The sequence below is a fragment of the Chinchilla lanigera genome, unplaced genomic scaffold, assembly GCF_000276665.1.
Source record: "Chinchilla lanigera isolate Chin_1 unplaced genomic scaffold, ChiLan1.0 scaffold00008, whole genome shotgun sequence".
In the NCBI taxonomy this organism is placed as follows: domain Eukaryota; kingdom Metazoa; phylum Chordata; class Mammalia; order Rodentia; family Chinchillidae; genus Chinchilla; species Chinchilla lanigera.
The window spans coordinates 1,550,885-1,577,242 of NW_004955409.1; the positions used below are offsets into that span (position 1 = coordinate 1,550,885).

The 26,358-nt window shown below is 46.3% G+C and overlaps 1 protein-coding gene across 4 annotated transcripts in view; it reads left to right on the forward strand.

Annotated features, from left to right (window-relative positions):
- The window catches only part of Wdr72 (WD repeat domain 72), a 180,471-nt gene that overhangs the window by 99,379 nt on the left and 54,734 nt on the right, over nt 1-26,358 (forward strand). For all 4 annotated transcript variants that reach the window (XM_013510272.1, XM_013510273.1, XM_013510274.1 and 1 more), the window contains exons 16-18: nt 2,032-2,120; nt 4,276-4,355; nt 7,839-8,034. In XM_013510272.1, coding sequence (XP_013365726.1) covers nt 2,032-2,120; nt 4,276-4,355; nt 7,839-8,034 — 365 coding nt within the window. The remainder of the gene's footprint in view (nt 1-2,031; nt 2,121-4,275; nt 4,356-7,838; nt 8,035-26,358) is intronic.

The following is a 26,358-nucleotide window of genomic DNA, read 5'->3' on the forward strand; positions in this document are numbered from 1 at the left end:
AAACACCGTGAAATCCTTTATACTTGATATGAATTGTGAACAAAAAATATTCAAATAAATTCTTATATATCTCATACATTATGAAGAGTGGGAATGTTTGAAAATTTCATATCTTAAGTTATGCTGTTGAGGTTACTTTGGTAGAGACTCTGCAGGGGTGTATTATGGGAAGTAGTTTAGTATTAATGAAAGCTGTTACTGTTTAAATGTTTAATATTTGCTAGTCCCTGTGTAATACCTTTACAGACATTTAACATGCACAGCCAAGCTGGGACATAGGTATCATAATTTTGCTTATTGTACAAATGAGGACCTTGAAGCTTACACAAAGAGGGAAAGCAAGCCGAGCTTGATATAAGAGCGATCCCCAGTCTAATCCTAGATCCTGTTTAATTGCGGACCCCGCTCTGTGTGGTTCCATCTTCCCTTGATAACATTCACGTAGTTTTCCATAGTATGATGTTAAGGGTTGAACGTGGTTCTCTAAGTGCTTATTAAGAACCAAGTCCCCAGCAGCGGCCAACAGAAGACGTATTTTAACAGTTATGATTTGGGTAGCAATTCATCCAGAGATAAAACACTGCACAGAAAGCAGAAAACACTAAAATAGGAAAGGGACTAGGGGAAACATTGGTAGTATGAGTAAGTACCGTAGGTGATCAGAAAGAGAATGTCAGGGTGGGCTGACCCCAACAGGAAGCCTGTGTCAGTGTGAGTCACCCATGGTGCAGTGGAGAGGATGGCCCTGCCCTCCCGGTGCCAAGGAGCGCTCAGCACCAAGGCCTGTGCCAGCCGCTGGGCAGACAGAATGACTGCCCGTGGGGAGCCTGCAGCCCTCGGAGGTGCGCAGGGCTCTGTAGGGCTCAGCGTTACCCTTCTATCTGTTACCATGCTCCCGGTTACACATTTTCATTTTCACCTTGCCGACCCTAACAGAAAACAGACTGGTAGGTCTATGATTCTTATATGCAGTTTTAATTTATTTTCTTATCCTTTGTTATTTATTTTCTTATCCTTTGTTTTCTATTTTCTTTTCCTCACTTTAAGGGCTTAATTCTGTTGTATAAATTTCAGAGTGGCTTTTTTTTAAAAAAACAAAAAAGTAACCTTTGTTCCTGTTATTAAGAAAACCATGCAGCACCAGTGTAAGATGAGACAAAGAATCGTCCTATAGTCTGAGCCTGGGGACCACCCCCCGCCTTGATGTCGCACTAGATAGGAGACAGGGAATTCACTTGGCCTCTTGGCCTTACCTTTCTCATTTACAAAATGATCTGTGAGATGCGTGCGGCTGGATTTCCTCCCAGTTCTAACCCTTGGGCTGCTAGCACAGTTTCTCTTCCTGACTGCGGAGCTGACCTGAGTCTGCCCGAGTTCGCTCTGTGCAGGGAAGACGGCTGTGTCTGGGTCCCTGTCGGGAGCCCACGGTGCTCAGCACACCATCCTTTGAAGGGCCTTTAATTTGTCGCCATGCATTTGTCAATTCTTTTTTAAAAACTCTCTGTTAAAACAAACAGATGGCACCCTGGCAGAGTGAGGAGGAGAAGCTACTTGTCTAAAGCACTAATTCCAAATCCAAGCTGCTGTTTGAGCCCCATTATTTTTTTGAAAACTCAAAACAGTATATATCAGACATGTCATGCCAAATCCTTCCAACAAAGGCCATGCCGCTGACCTCTTACTGGGTGGCAGGGGCTCCGAAGTCACTGTAGGCGTGGTGGCAGCACAGGAAGTGGGTGGCCTCCGAGATCGTCCTGAGGGCAGCTGGAGAGCCCTGAGAGCCCGGAAGCCGAGAGTGCCGGAAGCTCCTCCTGAGAGGCAGGTCACAGGAACACCTGGCAAAGGAAGATTCGCAGTTCAGTTGGGGTTAAGGTTTTAGATGGAGCAAGTTGGGAACTAAGATTCAGGATAGAGGTTAATGTAGGAAATATTACCAAAAATAATCCATGCTCACTTTCCATATCTTCAATGTATTTTCTCAAAGTAATTTGTATACTTCTTAATTAATCTCCTTTAAATCTTTTTCAACAGATCCTTCAAGGTGGAATCTATACATAAGGTGAAGAGTCCTGTGAATGATATTTTGCATATTTCAAGCTTCTATGGCCACTTAAGAAATGGTAAGGAATTTATCAACACAGATGTGATCTGACTTACTTTTTCCTGTGAAAGAAAATAATTACTCCTTCTATAACTGGATAGCAATGCTAAAATAAGTAATAGCATTTAAAACATAGATTTCATCATAGGGTTTTTCAAGGGCTTGAAATCTGAAATTTCAGCAAAGGAAGTAGATTAAATTAAGACCATATGTAATTTATTGCAGTTTGTTTTACTACTGTCTGTTGTCAAACTCTGGGCTATTGTATTAGATCATTTCACTGCTTTTTCAGAAGGTTGCTTTTCTGAGTAGCAGCCTTAAGTTCTCAGTAAGGACCTCAGTGCGGTTTCCTTTCCACACCCTTGGCCCATGCCTCTCCCTGCCCCGCCTGTCCCAGCCGCCGGCCCCTGCAGGTGACAATTCTGTCGTTCCTTTTGCTCGCACCGGAAGCTCTATTACTATTTCTTACCTTCTCTTCCACTGGTATCCCACACCCAGTCACCGGGTGACCGTGTGGCTCCCCCTGCAGCGTGGGACGCCTCCCACCTCCCAGATGGGCACCTCCGGCCTCCTTGGAGCCCCACCTGAATGCCCACAGGGCTCCCTGTGCTCACTCCCTCGCTTCCCAACCTAGCAGCAGAGCGCTCTGTTAGGACCTAAGTCACATCCTTGTCTTCTACCTATGACCAGCCCTAGGCCTCTTTCCCACCTGCCCCTTCCTTGGTGAGCTCTTCTCCCGGACCCTCTTCACTCCCTGATAAGTACATGTCACTCCCTCTCCACTCCCTTCTGTCATCTGTCTCTTCCCACTGGAATATGGGCTCTGTGGGGTTCTATTTTTGACAGTTTTGGTCACTGCTGCAGTTCCTAGAACAGTGCCAGGAAGGAATTAAACAAACAGTTCTCGACTTAGTGTGTGAATAAAATGGACAAGTGAATTGAACTAAACCTGTATAGTGGATACACAACGCTGAGGCAGGAGCGTGCAACATGCTGGGGCCCAAGATCCGCTCCCTGCTCAGTACTTGCGTACCCTGGGTGGCTTTTGCCCCTTCCAAAGACCCCCTTACCACGAAGTGAAGGAGAGAGGTCCAGGCTTGAGGAGCACGTGGTGCAGACCGTGGTCTGGTTAGGGGGTGCACCGAGCCCACTGTGGGCCGGTTGGAAGGAAGCCTGCGGCGTCCTGGAGCAGGGCTTTTGTGCACAGCTCTTGGTGGCGGCCGGCCCGGGGCACGGGAGCGTGTGCCGGGGCTTCTGTACGCCGTCCCACTAACGCATGAACGGCCTGTGTGGGGGAGGGAGCCCTGCTGCACAGTCGGGGACCAGGGCCCCTTGGGCTGGGAGGACCCTGGCGTGGCCACGCTTCCACAGCCAAGGGGCCGCATTCCCATCGAGCCCCATGCTGGCCCCCCACTGCGTGGCCTTCCGTGGGGTCCCTCCTCTCTGCGCAGGCCTCTCTGCGTGTTGTCTTTCCCTTGTGTGCGGCACGCGGTGGGGTTGGTCACTAGCTTTTGCCTGTCAATACCAGCAAGAAAGGGGTTAGAATATGAGGGTCACACAGATGTGTCTGCAGGGATGAGGAACTGCTCACCTTCCCTCACCAGAAGGCCCGCTGTCCTCCACCGCCCCACCGCAGTGCTCCAACTGTCTTCTCTTGGTTAGGCTCCCTTTGTAGCACTTCAAGGGCAGGCAAGGACTAGGCAGACCCAGGTTTGTGTTGGCTGTTAATACTAGGGAGATGGGAGGTAAAGGAGAAGGAAGGTCCGCTCGGTCTTACCGCACAAGTCCACGTCCTGAGCACAGCGAGCACTGTCCCCGGTGCCCCTTCTGAGCCATCTGTCGGCAGAAGTGGGGACTGAGTGGAGCTGGTGAGCCGCTGATTTCCTTTCATCTTTGCCCAAAGTTGCCAGCGCCCGTGATTGCACGTGAACCTGCGTCGGTGTAACTGTCCTACGTTTCTTGACGCTGGCTGTAGTGAAAGTCACCCGAGACACTTTGACAGAACATGAATGCCTGCCCCCCACACTGCATCAGAGTCTGCGAGCCAGCTCCCTGGGACTCTGTCCTGTGTTGGGAAAGTTGGGCCTCCTGGTGGTTGTAATGTGCAGCTGGGGTGAGGGACCATGGTTCCATCAGTTGAGCACCAGAGATGTAAGCATGTTCTGTGTGTCTAGGTAAGACCGACTCTCCGACCCCCGCGGCTGACCTTTCCCTTGTGAAGCTGATCTCTTGTTGGCGAGACCAATCTGTGCAGGTACGGGCTTGTTCGTGCTCGGGAAGTTGCTGGAAGCTCCTTAGCGCCGAGGTTCGTTGGAACCTTCGCCTGGGGTGCACATGAGCAGCACCTCTGGTCCTCCGCAGGTGGGCTCCCCAGTCTCCTGCTGATGGCCTTATGCAGGGCCGATGATGGGCAGATGTGAGCTGTCACACAGGTGTGGTTTGTGGGGCGGTGGCTCATGCATCGTGGGTGGCTTCTTGTCCAATAGGGTTTCAGTTGGAGCCAGAGTTGACTGTTTTCATTTCAAAATGTGCCTGGTCGTGGAGGTCCCTTTGCTTGGGAATTTGTTTATATGAAATCAGAAAGCACTTTCCATCCTAAGAATTCCTGATCTGGGAGCTGGTTTGGAGAGCTGATTTCTTCGGGGTCCGAGTCCTCCTTCCTCTTCTAAAGCTTCTTTGGGTTCTAGAACCCACTGTAGCTTTGTGCATGGCTCAGTAAATGCCTGTCACTGACTAAGTGACCTTTCAAGGGGATTTTACTCTGCATCATGAGCTTGATGAATATCACATTTGGGAGCTAGCATCAGTAACTCCAATGATAGGCAGCTATTCTTGGTTATAGGGAAACAGAGTTACATTGACATCTGTCTTAGTTACTTTTCTGTCATTGCTGAGACAAAATACCTGACACCCAAAATTAAGTAAGGAAAGGTTGATTTAGCTCACAGTTGTGGAGGTTTCAGTCCATAATCAGCTGGCTCCAAGGCAAGGTGGCACATGGCAGAGGGTAACAGTTCAAGGCAGCCAAGGACAGCAAAAGCAGCAAGATCAAAAGGGGGAGAACAAGCCTCTTTCCCTCCCTTACACTGTGTGCAGGCTATCCACCCATGCCGTCTGTGTGTCCTCCTGTTCCACAAGCTCAGGAAGTTTACAAAGTGAGGACCCTGGCCCCCTCCTGAGTTAAACTTCTCAAGTTCACACAATGAACGGACCTTTACAACAGCCAAAGACCGAATACCTCCAGTTGGGATGACAATGAGGATTCCTCATATGGCCCCGCATTCTCCCGGGGTTGGCCACGCGGCTGCAGCCTCCTCTCATTCCCCTGCCCAGTTCTCGCCCTGCTGTGGCTCCTCAGCGTTCTTTGTGTTTCCAGACCAAACAGAACTCATTTCCTCCAGGTCTTGCTGTACTCTCAGGCTTGAGTTTTCCTTCCTGCATTTCTACCCATCTTTGCCCTGAACCCGCCCAGCCGGGGAGATCTCTCTGACCACTCTGCCTACTGCCTCCGCACTGCCTGCTTACTGGCTCTATGTCCCTCGCTGTGGTTGCTCTCCGCAGAAGTGACACATGTCCTCACAGCTCGCTCCTCCTCTGTCTTCTCCGTTGTGTCACCTTGCCGAGGGCGGGGCCTCGTTGGTCTCACTGACCCCCGCACTAACTGGGGTGACAGCAGCAGCCAAGAACTATTGAATGAATGAATGAATGACTACGAGACATTCTCTGTAACAATCCGGTGAGCACCAGAGCGTGCAGGCTCTCCAGCAGATTAGCATTGCCTCCAAAGGGCCTAGTTTTAAAGGTGAGATTTTCTTTCCCCAGTAGCTGAAGAATTTCTCAAGTGGGCAAAATTCCTTAAGAAAAAGGACTCAAGAAAATCCAAAGGTTTTTTGTAGGTCACTTAACTTTTAACTACATTTTGATGTGGCTTGGGCATGTTTGGACTAATGGACCTGTGAGGGTCTTTGATTCAGTGACCGCGTCTAAAATGCTGGCAACAGAAGAGACGTTAGCAGAGCACTTACTGACCGCGCGGGGATCCTCCCGTCTTGGCACCACCCTGTGCGTGATGCTGCACAGTAGATTTCACTTGTTGTTGCCTTTCTAAAAGGTCTTTATATAAAGTGGGAGGGAGACTTTCCAAACCCTCAAGAGCAACAGAGATTCTTGTATTTGTTTAAATGCCTCAGTAACTAGGCCTAAGTTTTGTTCGTTTGTTTCTTCCCCTAACAATGGGCCTAAACCCAGGGCCTTCCCACTAAACTATATCCACAGCCCTTTTTATATTTCATTTCAAGACAGAGTCTAGCTGAGTCACTGAGTTCCCCAGGGTTGGCTAGAACTTGCCTGCCTCAGCCTCCCAGACTGCTGGGATCACAGGTCTGTTCTACCATGCCTACCTAGCTCTAAAATACTTTATTTTTTATTTTTTTGCTCTAAAATTCTTTCTAAGACTAACGCTGTTGCTACCAGTTCTCACTCAACAAAATTTATCTACTGCATTTATATATTAGAAAGACATAAGCCTGGACAGTTAAAAGCTATCAATAAATTATACTTACCACACTTTACATGTTTAGTGTGCACAGAACAGCATGTATTGAGTGCCTTCTGCATACAGATGTTGTAGTAAGATTACTGTGTGCTTGCTGCGTGGGCCCTTCTCTCTGGATGGGAGTAATACTGATTATTGCTTTCTTGCCAAGCCTGAAGTGCATGCTTTACTTCCAGTTGGGTGTACACCACTTACTACACACTTTCATCTGCTGTGACTCTGAGTATCCTTGTTACAGGGAATCTGTTTTATCCCATTATTGTTATTACTTAGTTTTTGATGATACATTGATTATAATAGTATGCATTTGTAATGATAACTGTGAGGAAGTCAACAGTTAAAAATTGTAGTCATGGCATGTAAGCTTAATAATTAAAAGTATTAAATGAAATTGCATAAATCTATACATTTACATTGTTACAGGGTATTGTATCTCAGGTGAGGGAAGCCACCTGCCCCTGAGCACATGTGGCCGGCCGGCTATTGTGACGACCGCGCTGGTCCTGGACATCGTGGTCCGGAGTCCAGGCCCCTGATGGAGAGGCGGGGGCTGAGCATGCTCTGTACACAATCCGCCCAGCCCCTCTCCACTCTCAGTTCTGGTTTCTAGGCTAGAACTGAAGCTTCAGAAGGGCTCGGACTCCTCAGAAGTGGCCTGGAGTCCTGGCAGAAGCCTGCGACCCCGTCTGTCTGTGTAACTGTCCCTGTTCGTCACTGTAAAGTGAGGTCCTAGACCGCTGGGGGTGCCGGTGCCCAGCGGTGTGACCTGTGGAAGACCACAGAGGCTCCTGCACGTTTTGCTGTTGAAGTCCTTTCCTTAACCTTTTGTGTTTAAAGTAGTTTAAATTCAGTGCTTCTAGCTAAATAACGCCTCAGAACTGGACTTATCTGGAGGTGCTAGCCTGGTCCTTAAAAGCGGTGAACTACCTTTGTCTTCCGATGACACTGAGAACAGCTTAGTTAGAGGAGCAGGAAACTCCAGCGTCCCTGTTGGAGCACCACACATGCAGAGCGGTTTGATCGCGAGGTTACTACCGCCATCCCAGCTGCTGTGCAGGCCGCTTCGAGCTGCATAGAAAAATATGATTTCTAGAAAGCCAGTTCAAACCAGATTCTGAGCTTTGGGTTCTTTACATCACAAACACTGCCACTCATTTTGAAACAAGCAAAACCACTCTGCAGGTCACTGAAGCGATCCAAGCTGTCCTGCTGGCCGAAGTGGAGCAGCACTTGAGGAGTCTGAGGAAGACCCCAGAGGACAGCTGTGTCACGTGCCCGGGGCAGAGAGACGGCAGGAAGCAGGTGCAGGCTGCGCCCGAGCTGGGCCGGGCCGAGGACCTGCAGCCAGGGCCGCTCCGGAGCGCTTCGCCTGTGCAGTGTGAGTACGCGGCTGTGGCCGCCGGCCGTGCCTGCGCGTGCTGCTTAGAGCGCGCTGAGTGTCGTTCTGTTCTGGTCGTTCCCCTGGGGATTGCTTCCTGTGACTGTAAGGCTTAAGAGCTTCTAGAATTTATTGTAATCATAAATGTTTCCTAGAGCCAGTATTTATTTTATGAATAGCAATGCTTTGAAGTTAAGTGATAAGAAATGAAGACGGAATTAACAGTACTCGCCTAGAGGAGGTGGATTCCGAGGAGGCTCTAACTAGCACGCGACCTGTATTTGATTTCACTTTGTACTTGATAATAGCCATGTGCTCATTTTTCTTTTCTGTGGATGGGAAATATCATGTAGAAAATAGAACTGGTTTTATAATTGGGTCATTTGATTTTATAATGAACTTTGTTATTATAAATTCATAATAATAATGCGCATCATTTATGGTTAGCAAGTGAATCTAAATTTATGTTGTGAAGTGTTATCTGAGTTTTATAGCTTATTATCCATGACTTAAAAAGGAAATTAAAAGCAGCAAAAAACTTATTACAAACTTAATTTTCAATTTAATAGGCTTTTGGTGACTATATTAAATGAGTGTTTTTTCAGAAAACAACATATTGCAAATGTATATGTTATCTATGTCCTTCTTTTGCATCTCAAAAGAGATTTTAGCTTTTTTATTTAGGACTGAGAAAAATGTTCCTAAATTTAAAATGTTAGATCCCGGAATAGGTATCAGGTATCATTCCTTTTTGTTGTTTTTTTTTTTTTTTTTGAGACAAGATCTCACTATGCAGTTCAGTTCAGGCTAGCCTGGTAATCACGGTGTTCCTCCTGCCTCAGCCTCAGAAGTGCGGGGATTACAGGTGTGAGCCGCCACTCCAAGCCTACTGTTTTATAAAATTACTCATAGGAGAGTGTTTTGTAGTGGGAGATGAAAAAGTGTACTTAGGAGAAGTCAAAGATCCAAATAAACAGAGGGCTTCTTAACCCAGGATGAAGGCAGATTTGTTGGATATTTGACAAAGCTGAGTGGTCATTCAGGTCGTTGGTCAGGTGGTTGGTTTTGCAGACATGAGCTTTGATTATGTAGTATGCTCATCTCTGAAGAAGCTTCCTTTTCATGTCACGTAACTGTAGCTGCATTCCACCTGCACCTCCTGGGTTAGAAATTCCTGGCGCACTGTCACGGTGATGCTCGGCCAGCTCTGCCGTCACATGATGGCCCATATTTGCCGTCCTGCGGGATCAACCTGCTCACTCCTGGGCATAAGAAGCGCTGCTGGGGGGTCCAGTCTGACCATGACTAAAGATGTCGGGGTTTTTAGTTTGGTTTCATCTGCCTTTGACCAAGTAGGTAGGAGCCTTTCTTTGCCTATGGTTAAAGAAAATTCTGGTTAATTTGTGATAGGAACTGGAACACAAAGTATTAAAGCTCCTCTCTATATTGGTGGGTGAAATTTAAAATATTTTATTTTAAAAGCCAAAGTTATTCACAATATATTGAATGTGTATTTTCTACAGAATTACTATTTTCGGGAAAGTATTGACTGAAATTTCAATTAAGTGGAAAACATAGGAGGCTTTGAAGAGGGAATTCTCCAATACTATTAAATGAATATAGCCCTTTTCCTCTTTGGGAAAAGATTTATTTTATATATAAAGTATTCAGAATGTGCCAGATTACAGGATAAAGTTTTAGACTTTCATTATGTTGTGATGAAGAACATCACACGATAGTATTTTAAAAACAAAAACCTGTTTTGTTTTTTTAATTTGAAACGTCCAGATTTAAGGAGGTGGTGTAGGGGCCACTCACTGGTGTGCTAATTCCTCAAATTTCATAGGCAGATTTCCTGAGCCCAGTGTCATGGCAACACATAGCATCCTCCAAGACACCCTGAGGTTGAAGGTGCGTGTGGTCTCCTGGTATCACACCTTGCCTATTTGTCTGCTGTGGGCTCCCTCCTCCCCGTTTTTTTTTTTTTTTTCCTAATTTCATTTATTTGGGGTTTTTTTTCGGTTTATTGGTGCCACTAGGGATTGAACTCAGGGCCTTCATGCTGAACTACATCTACATCCTGCTTTTATTTTTTATTTTGAGTCAGGGTCTCGGTCACTCAGTTGCCCAGGCAGGGCTGGAACCTCCACCTACTCTCTTGGAGTGCTGGGATTACAGGTGTGCACCACCATACCTGGCAGGTGATGCATCTTATTTGTGAATCCATTGGAAAGTAAAAGATGGCTTTGCAAAGCACAAAAACTTCTTTTATGCTAGAGTTGAGTGTGTTTGGTTTATTAGCATTATGATAATATGGCAATAGTCAGAAAGAAAAATTAATAATAGCAACTGTTGAGCTCTTGATATATCCTCACAGTATGTGAAGTACTTTTGAATGTCATCTCATTGTGTTCTGTACTTCTCACCTAATCCCCATGAAACCTGAGTCTCTACTTCCATGGCCAGGCCCTTGTGCAGGTTGCTTCATGGCTTTGTAGTAGTCCAGAGAAATGTTGGAGAACAAAGATCCACCGGCAGCCCCGGGTTTGTCCCAAGAAATTACCACTGTCAGCTCTCTGTTGGCTATCTGGGATATATATGCTCATGCACGCTGAGATAAACAGTGTTAAAATAAATGTTAGAAAATCAAATCCATCACATTGGCTATCCTGAGTTCCACCAGTGACGTACGTGCCACCCTGAGAGAGACTCCATGTTACCCACAGTGTGAACAGGCTGGGCTCAGGGGATGAGATGTCTTGCTTGTAGCCACAAATCCCTAACACAGGACACTACCCTCTTCTCTAGGAAGCTGCATTCTCTATCCTGGCAGTGGGAGGGAAATTTGCTCTAAATCAGACTGATCTGAAAATTGAATAATTTATTGAGTGGTTTTCTTAGATTTTGATTCCTCTCTCATAAATCATACTTTCTATTACCAGAGAAAGTGCAGAGCATTCAATCTTTGCCATCTCGGCCCTCGCAATAAAGAAAATCGCAGGGTTTCTGGAGCTCTTTGTAGGAGAAGCACTGGAAATCAAGTGAAGTGAGAGTCGCAGCATCATGCGAGTTCCAACTCTGTCTTCTGCATCTTATTTCCTCAGAGTTTTCACTTAAAACATTTCACAACGTGTATTTTGTTCCAGGTCTTAGTATTTGTGTTCTGGTGTTTTATGTGGGAGTGGTACATTTTATCTGAGTTTACATTTTCACACTGATTACATTGCTTTCTTCCTGGAATCTCTTCAATAAGAAATTATACAATTAATACTCACATTTAAACTCCAAATTTATTGCTTTAAAAACATCTATGGCTTCTATTATTAAAGTACATTTGAATGTTATTTTCCTTTTTTTTTCTTTGCAATGTTATTTAGATCAGTTTGAACAAGTAGTCTAAATTGTTCCATTAAATAAATTAGTTGAAATAGAAATGGGGGCTTTGTAGATAAAACTGTCACCCTAGAATTATTGGTTGAATTTAAATTTCACCTTAAACTGTCGCTGTGAAAAGAATGGATAAGATCGTGGAGATTACAAATAATCTGTATTATATATTCATATTCGTAAGAATGATCAAAGATTTACCTAGAAAATTAAGTGGCAAAATGTGCTTTTTATTTAAATATAAGCATGCACTATTTGTAAAGCAAAAAATAATCATGTATTCTACAAGGCAGCATCTGGATGATCCTGGCCGGTGGGACCAGCTGGGGCTGGCTTCCTCTGCCCGGTGGGCTGCAGACGACTCTCACAGGAGGCTGTTCCTTGCCTCTTCTTATTGATAGTAAACCCAAGCTGATCCACCCACTACCAGGTCTCTAGAATGGCGGTGAGTGCCCTCCTGCCCCCAGCTCCTCCTGTAAAGTACCCTGACCCGCACCACTATTTAATCGGAGGGCATGTGCTTCAGTCGTTACTGGCACATGGGCAGGGCCAGGGACCTTTATAGGTTACACAGCCAACACCAGAAGTGGCTGAGGAACCTCTGTCACCTGATAGGGACCACTGTTCTCGTGGCAGGAGTAGCCACACAAGCTGCACCCCACCTACGCTGCTTTCTGTGCTGATCCTGCATGAACTACTCTTGTGTGGTCCGTGGAGGCAGCAGTCTCCCTGGCTCTGATGCACTGTGCACTGTACCCAGAGTTGCTAACCACACTCAACACTGTGGAGTCCAGCTGGAAGCAAACTCAACATTGCATGGCAAACCAATAACCAAAGACACATCTTCAAGGGGAAGCTGCTTCCTTGAGAAGGTCATCTTAGAAAAGGTATCTATACAAGTTCCAATGGAGGCGCAAACCTCAACATAGGAATGCAAGAAGAGGAAGAAACAAGGGAATAGGACACCTCCTAAGGATTACAGCTCTCTGCTAACAGATTCTAAAACATCAAAGTGTTGAAATGCCTGATAAAGAATTCAAAACAATGATATTTAAAAACCTCAGTGACATCCAAGAGAGAATGGATCAACAGTTACGTGAAATTAGGACTAAAATGCAGGATATAAATGAGAAATTCAGCAGCAAATATTTCAAAAAAAAAATCTTGAAAATAAAGAGCTGAGTAAACCAAATAAAAAATTTAGTTAAAATCATCAACAAAAGGCTAGGTCGAGTGTTAAAAGAATGCCAGAAGATAAAAGCAAGTCTTTCAAATATCACTTTCACATAAAAACAACAAAAAAGGAAAACAATTAACTATTCAAGAACTTTGAATACCATTAGGTGATTAAGCATTCATATCAATGACATATCTGAAGGTGAGGAAATAAAGATTAAAGACCTAGAAACTTATTCAGTGAGATAGTTGGAAACATCCCTAATCGTGGGAAAGATACAGACACCCATGTGTAGGAAGCTGGGCAGACGTGACCAGCAAAGGTTCCCACCACAACACGTTATAGTCACACTGTCCGGAGCACAGAACAAGAGAGACTTTCAGAATCGGTTAGAGAAAAGCACTGAATCACATTTAAGGAAAACTTTTTTAGACTAACAGATTTCTCATCCGAGCCCTATAGGCCATGAATACATGAAATAATATATTATGAGTCTTGAAGGAAAATTACCATCAACCAACACTTCTACACCCAGAGAGGCCATCCCTTAGAAACAAAGACCTTCTAAGATGCGCAAAAATGGAGGAAATCCATGCCTTCTGAATCAGCCTTACAAAAGAGGCCTAGGAGAGTCCTCTATATCTGTGGAAGAAAGATAAATACCATTATGATAGTACGTGAAGGTATAAATCCCATGAGGAGACTAGATACCTAAATAGTACAGAACCTAACGTTATTTATATGTAAGCCATAAAACCACAAAAATGAATAAAAGGGGAAGAGTCAAATAAGAAATATTCAAAACAACTAGAAAAAAATTAAAAATGGCATACATCTGTACTTTCAATAATAACTCTGAAGGTAAGTGGATTTAATTCTCCCAAGTAAAAGATGCTAACTAGCACAATGAATTTAAAAACAAGACTCAACAATACCCCACCTATAAGATACCACCTCACCAATAAAGACACCACAAACTGAAAGTGAAAGGTTGAAATATTATATTCCAAGCAAATGAAATCCCAGGGCAAGCAGAAGTAGCTCTACAGATACGTGACAAAACAGACTTTTGAAGCAAGAAGGATAGACAAAGAATATCACTACGTAATGATCAAGGGATCAATTCATCAAGAAGATAGCAGTGATTGTAAATCTATATACACTTAATGTCAGAACACATAGTTTTATAAAACATAAACTCTTAGACCTTAAGGGGGAGATACCCACAAGTAAAATTTTAATAGGGTTTCAATGCCTCATTTTCCCCAATGGATATAGTGCCAAAAAAGGAGAAAAGAAAAAATCAGCAAGGAAGCATCAGAAGTAAATTCTGCTATAGACCAATGGACTTAACAGACATTTAGAGAGCATTTTTCCAAAGTGCAGAACACACACTCTTTTTATCAGTGGTTGGAAGTTTCTGTAGAATAGACCACATATTAGGTCATAAAGAAAACCTTAATAAAAAAAAAAAAGAAAACCTTAATAAATTTTTAAAAATTGTATTTATATTCTGTGTCTTTTTTGGTCACAACGGAATGAAAGTTGAAGTTAACAAGAGAAAGTTTAGAAATTATACAAACCTGTGGACACCAAACAACACACTTTTGAAGGAACAATGAGTCGTGAAGAAAGTCAGAGTTAAATTTAAATATCTGTTGAAGCGAATGAGAATAGAAATATAACCTACCAAAGCCTGAGGGATACATAAAAAGTTGCACTAAGAGAGACAGATAATCGCAATACCTATGTTAGCGAAAACAGGTAGAAAGATGTCAAATAAATGCCTTAATGATTCATCTGAAGTACACAGAAAAACAAGATGAAACCAAATCCAAAATTAATAGGAAGAGTGACATGATAAAGATCAGAGCAGAAATAAATGAAACAGAGGCTAAGACACAATACAGAAGGTCAGCAAAACAAAGAGTTGGTTCTTCGAAAAGATAAAATTGAGAAATCTGTAGGGAAAGATTGATTTATCTGAAATGAAAAGGGACACATTACAATTGATATGGCAGAAAAACATGGTATCATTAGGGATCTTTTTGACAACTATATGCTAACAAATTAAAAACCCTAGAAGAAGTAAACATTTCTGGACACACATGACCTTCTCAAAGGAGCTGAAAAGATAAAAAAAACCTGCAGAGACCAGTAACCAGCGACAAGATTGAGTCAATGCAGTCTCCAACAAAGAAAAGCCGGAATCAGATGGCCTTGTTGCTGCATTTTACCAAACTTTAAATGAAGAGCAAACACAAATGCTTCTCACTCCGTTCCACAAAACTGAAAGGAGGGAGTCCTTCTGAACACAGTATGAAGGAAATGTTTCTGTTATCAAAACCTGACAAGGACACAACCAAAAGAGAAAACTACGGACCAGTGTTCCTGACGTGCGTAGATGCAGAAATCCTTAACAAAGTACCAGCAAATCAAACTCAGCGCCATTTTTGAAAGGTCATAACCCTGATCAAGTAGGTTTTGTCCCAGAGATGCAATAATGGTTCAACATATGCAAATCAAAAAAATTACACATCATATCCGTAAAATGAAGGGTATAAATCATGATCATCTTAACAGATGCAGAAAAAAACATTTGATAAAAATTAATATTCTTTCATGATAAAAGTCATGAACAAATGAGGCATAAGAAGACCATACCTCAACATAATAAAGGCGATTTCTGACAAATTCACAGCCAGAAGGTGGAAAGTTGAAAGCATTTCCTCTAAGATCAAGAAGAAGACAAGTGTCTACTCCCAGACCCTTCTTCAATGTCGCACTGAATGTTTCTGTGAGGGCTGTTAGGCAAGAGAAGGAAAAAGGCACACAAATTTGAAAGGGGGAAGTCACATGACCTCTATGGAGATAACGTGGTTCTATACAGGGACAAATGTAAAGACCTGCAAAAAAGATTATCAGAGCTGATAAATGCATTCAGGAAAGCAGCAGGACACAAAAATCAGCATATAAAAACATCAGTACCTTTTCTGTACACATAATAAATTTCCGAGAAAGAATTAGAGAAGTAATAGTTACAAAAAACAAAAACAGAACCTAGGAATAAACATAACTAAGGAAATGAAAGATTTCTACAATAAAAATTATAAAGCACTGATGAAAGAAGTTAAGACACTAGAAGATGGAAGGCCCTCACATGTTCAATGATGGGAGAGTTAATATTGTTAATACGTCTCTACTACTCAACGCATCTCCAGAGTCAGCGTAATCCCCATCAAAATGCCAGTGTCATTCTCACAGAACCAAAAAAGAATCCATCCTGTAATTCATCTGGACACACAAAAGGCCCCAAATAGGGGAGGCAGCCCTGAGCCAAAACAGCAAAGCCAGAGGCACCACAGCACCTGACTGCAGGTCACAGTTCAGGATCCCAGTAACCAGACCAGTACGGCCCAGTGTAAGAGCAGGTACTGAGGCTGACGGGACAGAACTGAGAAGCCGGAGATAAACTCACGCATCCACAGCCTGCTGATTCCTATCAAAGGTGCTGAAACCTACACAGAAGAGCGGGCAGCCTCTTCTACAAGCAGTACTGGAAAACCAGTATCAACTTGCAGAAGGCTGAGCCTCCACCCTGGCTCCACTCTGCATAGACTCAATTTACCATAGACAAAAGAGCTTTATACGAGACCTAAAGTGTTAACGCTTCTAGAGGAAAACATAAGGGAAAAAATTCCAAGATGTCAGTACTGGTGGTGGATTTCTAGGTAGGACCCCAAAAGCACAGGAAACAAAACTAATACCTGACAAATTATTTCATCAAAATAAAAAGGTTCTGCACAGCAAAGAAAGCAAACTGCAGAGTGAAGAGACAGCCTCAGGGTGGCAGGAAACATTTGCCATCTCTTCATCTGGCAGAGGGGTAATGCCCAACATATACAAAGGACTCAGAAAACAAAACATCCAACTAACCCAGTGAAAAAATGGGCAAGTGACCCAAATAGATATTTCTCAAAAGAGTGATTTCAAGTGACCAGTAAGTATATGTACAGCTACTACGGGAAACATTATGGAAGTGTCTCCCAGAATTAAAAATAGAACAGGCATAGGATCCACTCGTCTCACTCCTGGTGCGGCTCACAGGAAGTGAAATCAGCACAACAAAAAGACACCTGCACTCCTGCGTCCGTGGTGGAGAGCCCAAGGCCTGTGTGCCGCAGCCGCAGTTCTTTCTCACTGAAAACTCTGGAAGGTTCACTGTCACTGCCTTGCGTTCATTGCAGAAGTATTCGTAGTCACCAGACTACCACCTTAACTTCAGTGCCCCTCCACAGGCGAATGAGTGAAGTGTAAATACCCCCAAACCACGGAGCAGCAGCATGGGTCAAGCTGAAGGAATAAAATCCTGCCGTTTGCTGCGAGTGGGTGGCATCAAGGATGTCATGCTGAGGGAAAGGAGGCAGGCCCAGGAAAAATTTTCTCTCTTACATGTGAGAACTAAAAGAACAGAAATCGACCTGGAATGAGAATAAGGTCAGAATCGTGATTACGAGGGTCTGGAGAGGGTGCCGGGCAGAGACGGGAGGACGGAGGCAGCGGGATGCATGGGCGCGTGGAGATGACCCGTGAGCTCTGTGTCCACTGCGTCCAGTGAGCCCCTCAGCACGCGCAGGAGCCTGTGTTAGCGACAAAGACAAAAAGTGAACTCCGAGCTCCACTTCTCCTCCACTGCAAAAGACAGGGCGCAGCCTCGTCTCTGGGGCAGTAACTTAGCCCAGGTAGAGGCCGAGCCGGGCACCACGCAGGGCAGCCTGGCCTCCTGCTCGGGGCTACCCCTCGCTGTGTGGGCTCTGCCCCTCCTTCTCCACAGTCCCCCCGTTTCTTCTCAGTGGCTGGTTCCCCGGGCCTGCTGGTGACAGGGTCGATGCCTGCGCTGCCCAGGCTGGGGACCGGAAGGAGCAGCCTCAGATACTTGGCGAGACGGCAGGGAAAGGGCTCTCTGGGACAAGCCAGTCACGGCTGTCCGGTGCCTGGTGTCTACAGAGCAGGAGCGGCCTTGCAGATCTCCCCAAGGGCAGGCTCACTACTGGAGACCGTTATTTGGAATATAAACTAATAGTTATATAAATTTTACTGATTAAAAATAGAGTTTTAGTGCTCATTTCTACAGCACATATACTAAAAAAAATAAGAGTTTTACTCCTGGGAAGCCCGACCTGGGAAACTGGAAATGCCAGAGGGTAAATGCTGAAAATGTAAAATATTTAGTATATACCTGTTATTGTGAAGGATAAACATTGAGGGTATGGGAGGAAGAGAAGAAATTTAAAACTTCCTTCGTATCAACTTGAAAATATCAAGGTCTTTATGTTAGATGAAGCTTAATTTCTATCTGATAAGCAAATAGATCATTGCACGCCTAGCATACATTGCATGCTTTTTGAAAACGCTGCGGTCATTCGGGTTTAATATACATCCCATCATATTTTGCAAAGTTGATGGAGAAATCTCATCTTTCCCTTCACCCTTCTCTATTCCCAGCTCCTCCAGTCCGGCCCTCTGTTCCTTCTTACAGATTGCATTGCCGGAGAAAGACTGATAGAGTTCACTGTTCTTTCTCCAAATGCCGTTTCATTTTTCAGGGAGATTGAGATGGATGAGTCTCCTCTCGGTGTACGCGGAACCGGAGTGTTTCATTGTCTCTTTTCCTGTGCAGTCGGGGGCAGACCTGGCTCAGCGGCACTGAGGCCGCAGCGTTGAGGAAGCGAGTTGAATATTTCCCTGGTAACAGTTATGCAGGCTCCGCGTTATTGATTATTGTCTACAGACCCATTTAAATTTATTGACAAAGAAAAAGTGATCCAGATTCTGTCGCTGAGATCGATGCGGTTGCACTATTGTTCTCCGGCGCTGCGCCTGGCCTCCTGACACGGCCCTTCAAGGACAGGGCCCGGAGCATTCGTCTTCTCCCCTCCGTCACCCCGACAGCCCTTCCTCTCGTAGCCGGTAATAAGCATTTATTGAGTGAGTGGATGAATGGTGGACAGTGGAGGTTTGTAGGAAGATTCGGCCCATTCCTCATTAGCGAGAGGAGGAGGAGGAGACAGGAAAGCCAGCCGGTTGCTGCTCTGCCACACACACAGCTCCAGAGTGTGCCCGGAGTGTGTGTTTCAAGGCCGGTGTCCTAGGGTCACGCAGAGTGCATGTAGCAGACTCTCAGGAAATTAAACTGGACTCGAGAAGGAGTCCAGCTGCACCCCTTGGCAGCGTCCCTCTGTGGATGGCTCCTAGCGCGGCTCTGGCTGCTCTGTATCCTGATCTCTTTCAGTTTGGTGCGGAGAGCCCACGCCTTCCTGGGCTCCCCTCCTCCCTCGTCAGCACGTTCTCCTAGGAGTTCTGGACCCGCTGCCCAGATACCGCGTCCCTGTGCTGGGGTTCCTGTCCAGTGCCCCACCTACCCTGCCTCCCTGAGGCCTTCTGACCCATCCCCGACCTCCCCTCACCAGTAACTGTTAAGCTAACACAGCGCCCTCTTCACAGCCTGGGGCACCCGGCCCAGCCTCTCCCGTGACCTCGCTGAGCCCAGGACCGGGTGTGACATTCGCTCTTCCATGAGGTCCCACCCCTCACCCAAGCAGGACCTGTGTCCCTAGTGCTCGGAACAGTTTCACTGTGGCTAAGGGCAAAGTTCCTGAGAACAGAGGGGGAACTTGGTGACTGTGTTCTCCAGACCCCAGTCTGGCACTGCAGGGTCCAGCTCGCACCCGCCCACCGCACGTGGCCCTGGGCAGCTAGGAGGGCCCTGACAAGGTGTAAGCTGCTGGCATTATTGTGTGAGGCTCAGTGGCACTTTCTGTGGTGTACTCGTCCCACTGCACACATGTGAATGGAGACTGTGGTGTCAGATGTTACACACCTGCGTGCAGCGTGGCCGGTAAGAAAGAGCCGTGCCCATCACGGAGTTGCACTGCCTGTCCGTGTGCGGGAAGCTAGGCATTTATTGTCACCAGGCAGGCATCTCTGTTCTCCTTCATTGTCAAGCCTAGGCTTGTTGTGCTACTTCATGAAATACCTTCGTAAGTTAAACTACAAACAAGAAGCCTTTGTTCTTACATACGTTAACTATGAAACATGCCGTCAAGACAGTTCTTCTCCCTCAGTTGGCCGACAAGCAACAGGCTCGATGCCCAAGGTGCTTTGCCTGTGGCGGTGGCTGGAGATGTGGTTGCTGCCAGGAAAAGTACCCGATTGTCCCTGTGCCCTTGGAATACTGGGTCCCATCAGAAGGTTGACGGTCTTGCTGTTACAGTCTGATCTTCCCAGCTTAGCTCTGTGGTCTGCCAGCCTTGTGTGCAGCCTGGGAACCACCTGTGTAACTTCCAGACATCTCTTACCAAGCAGTTACTCCATCGAAGGTTCAGAGTTAGGCGCGGGGGTTTCCCACTATGTCACTTTCTACAATCTGTACACACCCTTCTAAACTGGCGCCTGCAGGGACGCGGTGTCTGTTCGCCTTTCTTAGGCAGGAATGGCTGGTCCACTCGGAACACCATGAGAGCGAAAGCTGGACCCTAGTTCACTTTGAGCCCCAGCCGCAGATGCACTGCTTGGTGCATGAGGGGCTCACTCAGGCTTCATCGCAAATGACTGGGGAGTGGCAGTGGCAGACCCACCTGTTTCAGAGAGCGCCAGTCCACAGCGGTGGGAGAGAGATGCTGAAGAGCGTGCTGACAGTCCGCAGCTAGGAAGAGAATGGAGGCAGCCATTGTGGGGCGGTGGTGAGTCCAGGGGCGCCCCTCCCAGTTTGTCTGTTTAGTTCAAGAGCAATTTATTAATCTGGAGACCCACCAGGAAAAACCCGTGCTGACTGGTATTTGAAGGCATGCAGCCAGGCAGAGCGCTCATTTTCAAGTCCCCAGGAAGAGGCTACTGGAAATGAAGATGAACAGATCGAATGATTGTTCTTCCTCCTTTTACCTGTCTCCACTGCACTGGCCCTTCTTTACAGCCGCGTGGGAGCCCCGGGCTCAGCCAGGCCACCGCCGCCTTGGCAACAGGGTGGCCGTGCTCCTTGCTGGCAGAGTGGGCGCTGAGTCAGAGGCCTGCGGACACTCTTCCGGCCTCTTGGGTTTCTTCTTTTCGGAAGGAAATTGGTCTTGACACTTTAGAAAATTACAGTAGTTCTCCATGCCAGCCACCATTTTGTAGCCGAGTCCTACATGAAATTTATGAGTGATATTGCGTATCTGCACGCATCATTGACATGCCATTTACAGGAAAAACTAAGTAGTAAATAATTTATTTAAAATGTTAGGAGTAAAAGACTAGATGTGACCCTGAAAATACCGTAATGCCACCCAGTACTGCCAGTGCCAAGACAGCAACAGCGACTGATAGAGAGCCTGATGTGGGTGGTGGCTGCCAGGGACGTCGGTGTCCTAAAGGATTTTCCTGGTAAAGTTCTGGCTGTCAGCTGCAAGGTCGGCCATTACTTGGTTTGCAGGCTAGTGACTTCCTACAAAACTCAGGTGTAGGAAAAGCCTCGCAAGATTTCTGTGTTGATACAAGGGGTGATCAAAACACAGAGTGAGTGAAAATTTTATTACAGAAAAAGACACAAGGCCATGAATTTTCTTCAAAATCCTCCCCGTCGCTTCACACACTTACCCCAGTGTTCTGGCCACTATTTCCTGAGTGCCTTTTTTTTTTTTTTGGAACTGGAAATTGAACTCAGGACCTTGCTTGCCAGGCCGGCGCTTGCTCCACTGAGCTGTATCCCCAGCCCTCTGAGTGCCTTTAAAGCTGTGACCATAAAAGACTGAGTGCTGCTGCTGAGCACCATCCAAGACAAAGCCAGGTTCATGAAAACAGGCCCGGGGTCCTTACCTGCCTTGCTCACCAGATCCGGCATCCTGTGACTTCCAGCTCTGCCGCAAAGTCACATGACTGCTTAGTGCACGTAGATCATCGAGGCAGCCACAACAGCGCGCCTGAAGATTCCCAGGAAAGAGGGTTTTAGAGCTGCTGCATAGAGTGGCAAGGACGGTGGGGTAAGTGTGTTTGAAGTGTGTGGGGTGTCATTCTACTGTAATATCCTATTTTTCCGTCACACCACGTGTATAAGACAGGTTCTGGCCTTGGGGTATGACAACCATGCGCTCCCTTCCGTGAGTGCCAAGGGCATGTCTGGAAGCCATGCGGAGCAGCAGGGCAGTCACTCTTTGCCAAGGTCTTTCCTGGGACTGCAGGACCTCTGGCAACCCTGATGCTTTCCGGGAAGTGCCAGTGTCCGCGCAGGAAACGCACGTGGGAACCCCCCGGTGCCTCAGCACCTGCAGCTCCCGAAGGCCCCCCGAAGCGGCAGCACCAGGTGGAGAGGGGCACGTCGGCGCCCTGGGGCCACCCCAAACCGCTCCAGCCCCTTTCCTGCCTCCACCACGTTGGGTCCTCGCCTGCCCTGGCCTCCAACAGGGCACTGCCCAGCCGTGGGAACACGCGGGCTGCCCTTCTGTCCCTCTGTCAGAAAAAGGGCTTCCGGTCCACTCCTTCACTTCGGCTCTGTGTCCTCACAGCCTCGCTTCAAGGTTGGCAGAGACAAAATGCTGTTGGCTGGCTGACTGAAGACTGGATGTTGCTGTACTGTAGAGCCCCGGCCAAAATGACCATGAATAGGACCCCAAAATTCACATCTTAATTAGGATTTTTCCCATGCAGAATGAACGCAGTGCAACCTAAAGTTTAAACGTGAGGTCGGATGTTTCCTGATCTGTAAATTGGGAAAGAATAACGGATAGAGACATACAGACAGGTATCCTTAAAGCCCAGTAGCCCATTAGCATTTAAAGTATGTTGAAGCATTTTTTGAGAATTCAGGGCCAAGGATATAGCTCAGCGGCACAGTGCCTGCCTGGCACGTGTGAAGTCGTGAGTTAGATTCCCAGTACCAAAAAAAAAAGAATTCATAGTATTATGAACATTGACATCTATGAGCTATGTCCCTGGACACCTCCGTAGCAGAGAGAGAATTACCTGTCCCATTGGTTTTCTGCCCTCTCGTCTATGCACGCACCCACCCACCTGTCCATTCTCCCATCCTCCTCTCATGGTGTGTTAGGTCCTCTCTTTCCCTGTTCCATACACAGACCTGGGGAGAATATGATGTGGCTTCTTCTTCCAAAAGGCAGGGCCTGTAAACACTTGCCTGCCCAGTACATGTGACAGTCACGGTGCTGGGGAGGGCTGGAGAGCCGCTGATTCCTGTGCCGAGTCCGTGTCTCGGTGACTTTTCTCTCGTTGCTGAGACAAAATACCCAACACCCAAAATGAAAGAAGCAAAGGTTTATTCAGCCCACAGTCTGTGGAGGTTTCACTCCATACTCAGCTGGCTCCGAGGCACGGTGGCATGGCACAAGGGCAACATTTCGAGGCAACAGAAGATAGCAAAAGCAGCAAGATCAAAAAGTGGAGGAGCAAGCCTTTTTCCTCCTTATATTGTATTGTCAGCTATCTGCCCACACCCACACCCACACCATCTTCGAGCCCTCCTCTTCCACAAGCTGAGGATGTTTGCACAGTGAGGACCCTGGCCCCCGGCTGAGTCACTTAGTTGAACTTTTAAACATCTCAAGTTGACACAATAAACAACATCCTGGACCGGTGTGTCCTTTTCACCCGGTGTGTGGAGCTGCTGAGTCACTTAGTTAAGCTTCTGGGCTCCTCAAGTTGACACCATGTATCAACCGTCACAGTCTGCATGTGGCAAGGTGGCCTCTTGGCCCCTCTTCAGGAACACATGCCTGGCCCACTGCGAGGAGTTCTGGCCAGCAGTGTCCAGCCATGAGCACCTCAGGCTCTGTCCCGGCCCTGGGGTGGAGTCACGCTGCTCTTAGGAGAATGGCTCGGCAAGGTGGTGACCCCAGGTCCTCCACTTGGGGCACAGGCCTCCTTCAGTGGGAAGCTTTGCTCTGGAGTTCCCGTTCCACTGATAGAAACCTTGTCAGGCCTGCACGGTGAGTGGGGAGCTCTTGATACGCATCCAGGGTTCGCCTTTCTCTCGCACAGGCTGTCTGCCATCAGCCTTTGTATCTTTGATACCACCCTGCACCTGCTCTGCAGCATCCAGCTGACCCAGTGGGAAGGAGAGTGGTGGAGACATGCTGGCCAGGCTGTGGGGACAAGGATATTCCATGCAAGGGTGCCTGTGTGGAGCTTTTTCCTTTAAATATGACGAGAGCCCTTAAAAATTCTTTTAAGAGAAGCAGGACCTTTCCAGTGCAAGAAGCAGGGGTACAGAGACAGCCCGTGTCCACATCCTGTCCAGATGCTCCTCTTCAGTACTTTCTTTGTCCAGCAGTACCTACTCATCACTTATGTCCTTGTGCATTTTTTCTCTTTATGACTGCAGGTCATTTGGATGGAAAATTATTGTTTCATGACCTACACAAGGAAATAAATTTTGTTCACATTATGTAAAGGAGGAGGATTCCACCTCCTTGCTTTGTAGACCAAAGACCTCCTAACACCCTTGAGGGTCTCAAGTCCAGGCCTTGCCGATGATGCTTGTGGAGCAGCTGCGGCTCTTGGTGCCAGCCCGAGGATCTCTCCTCTGTGCAGTCATTAGCTCAATCCCGATCCTTTTTTAATCAGTTCTTAAACTGTTCCCAACGTCTACGCTTTAATAATTTGGACTGGTTTCTCATGTCCTTTGGATACATTTCATTGTTTACCATCTACTGACAAGTGGAGAATTCACCATCGATGACTGTCCTTTCTCTCTTCCTTTTCTTGTGGACTTAGTAGACATCAGTGATCACCTTAAAAAAAGTTCTTAGCTGCAAGCTTCAGCTCAGGCTAAAGTGTTTGGTATTAGATATTTTCCAGGAATAGGGTAGATTATTTCTTTTTAACACTTAAAAAATCTTGATTTAATGAATATGATTTAACAAAGCAAGGGACCCTGAAATGTGCTTTTCCAGGTATTTACATTAATGCCCAATGAATAATTGCCAAGGTTAAACTTCATGAACCATCACTTCGAGCCGGCTACTTAATTCCGAGTCATTACATCACCTGCTTCCCTCAAGCCATTGATTTGCGCACCATTCAGACTGCTGAGATTGGGTCAGATCGTTTATTTTTTATACAATGCACACCCACTGTGAAACTAGTTCGGCAGGCACCAGCAGAATACCTGTAACGCAGTACCCATGCACCTGCTCACCAGTGCGGATCAGTAGCATACCCGCCCCACACCACACACCTGGGGTTCTCACCTCGCTGGAGGAGGATGAGTAGTTTTAGGCGGTCTTTCCGCAGGAAGAGTGTCAGGGAACCTCCGCTGGCCACTAGTACCCGGGCGTCGCACTGTGTCAGCATGTAACGTGGAGGAGGGCACAGGGGTCAGGGTTTTTGTACGGATCTCGTATTTTAAGCTCTCCAAAGTAGGTAAAGGCTATTCAAAATAGTAAAAAAGGCAAGATTCAGGACCCCACAAAATCTATTTTAACATTATTTTCAGATACTCAAAAAGACTAGGTGAGTTATTTTCAAATGATCAGCATGCCTTTTCCCATAGTTACTTAACACTTTACTTCCCAAAGGCTTTGGCCTTTTTATTTCTCTTTTCAGATGCGAGATGAAGTGGTTCTTTGCCCATTTCACTGAGGGGAAGTTAGGGCACAGCCGACTCCCAGTTTCCCTGCGACCCTGTGACCTCCGGGAATTTGCTGTAGAGTCGATCACGCCCTCCTCTTTGCCAATCCAGACTCTTCTCTGAGTCGCACGAATGACCTAGAGGATGCGTTTACAGGAGCACAGCTCATTTATTATTCTTAAATTTGAGCTTTCCCCTAAGAGAATATTACCAATTTTATATTTCCAGGGGCTCTTTTCAAGGGAAAATATATTACACATTTAAAAAATGAGTTAAACTATTTCTGCAGTTAATGGCAAGCTACTGTTATGATATTCATATTATAAAAGCCAACTATTAGTCAAAAATATGGTTTGATGAATGAAGTATATTTATAAATTGAAGACAGTCATTTCATTTCTTCCACAGTAAATGTGCTTTAAATATTAGTTTATTATATATGTTGGCTTGTATTACAAATATTTCCAGTAAGCAAACACAAATCATTTTTGTATTTAGCATTTAAAATGTATCTTAACTTGACCATTAAATCATCTGTTAAATATTCAATTAAAGTGGATTCTGATCCATTTTTTAAATTAGCGGTCAGGTATTCGGGGAAACAAGCTCGCGAGATATTTGTAAGCACAGTGCCCTTCATCTCTCGCTCCGTGTGCTTTGTCAGAGAACGTCTTAATGTAGCAGAAATCAGATTTGGTGTGTACTTTTACACCAAATCCAATTGTACAGGCGCCATGCCGCGCTCCCTCGCCACGGCTGCCAGGGATAAGGTTCCACCGCGCCCAGGCCAGGGCAGCAGCGCGGGCTGGAGGGTGGCCGGGCAGGGTGGCAGCAGGAGGTGGCTTTGCCGGAAAGCCACGTGTCCCGCGGCTCTGTCACAGGCCCAGGCCTCGACGGGTTTGCTTCCTGAGTCCTGGCCCCCAGAGTTAGCCTATGAAAAGGGCATGTATGCCTTTTCTACTTACTCTGCGGGCATCGATCATGAGTGTGAAAGGTCCTGAGAAAAGCGGAGGAGTGACCTGGGCTTCCGTGCTGACGGATGGGGAAAAGCACTTAGATCTTGTGGCTGCACTATCTGCGGGAAGGGAGCGAGGCCGTCCCGAGTCACGGTGTTTGTCACGTGTAGCGGGTCCCCTCCCAGCTG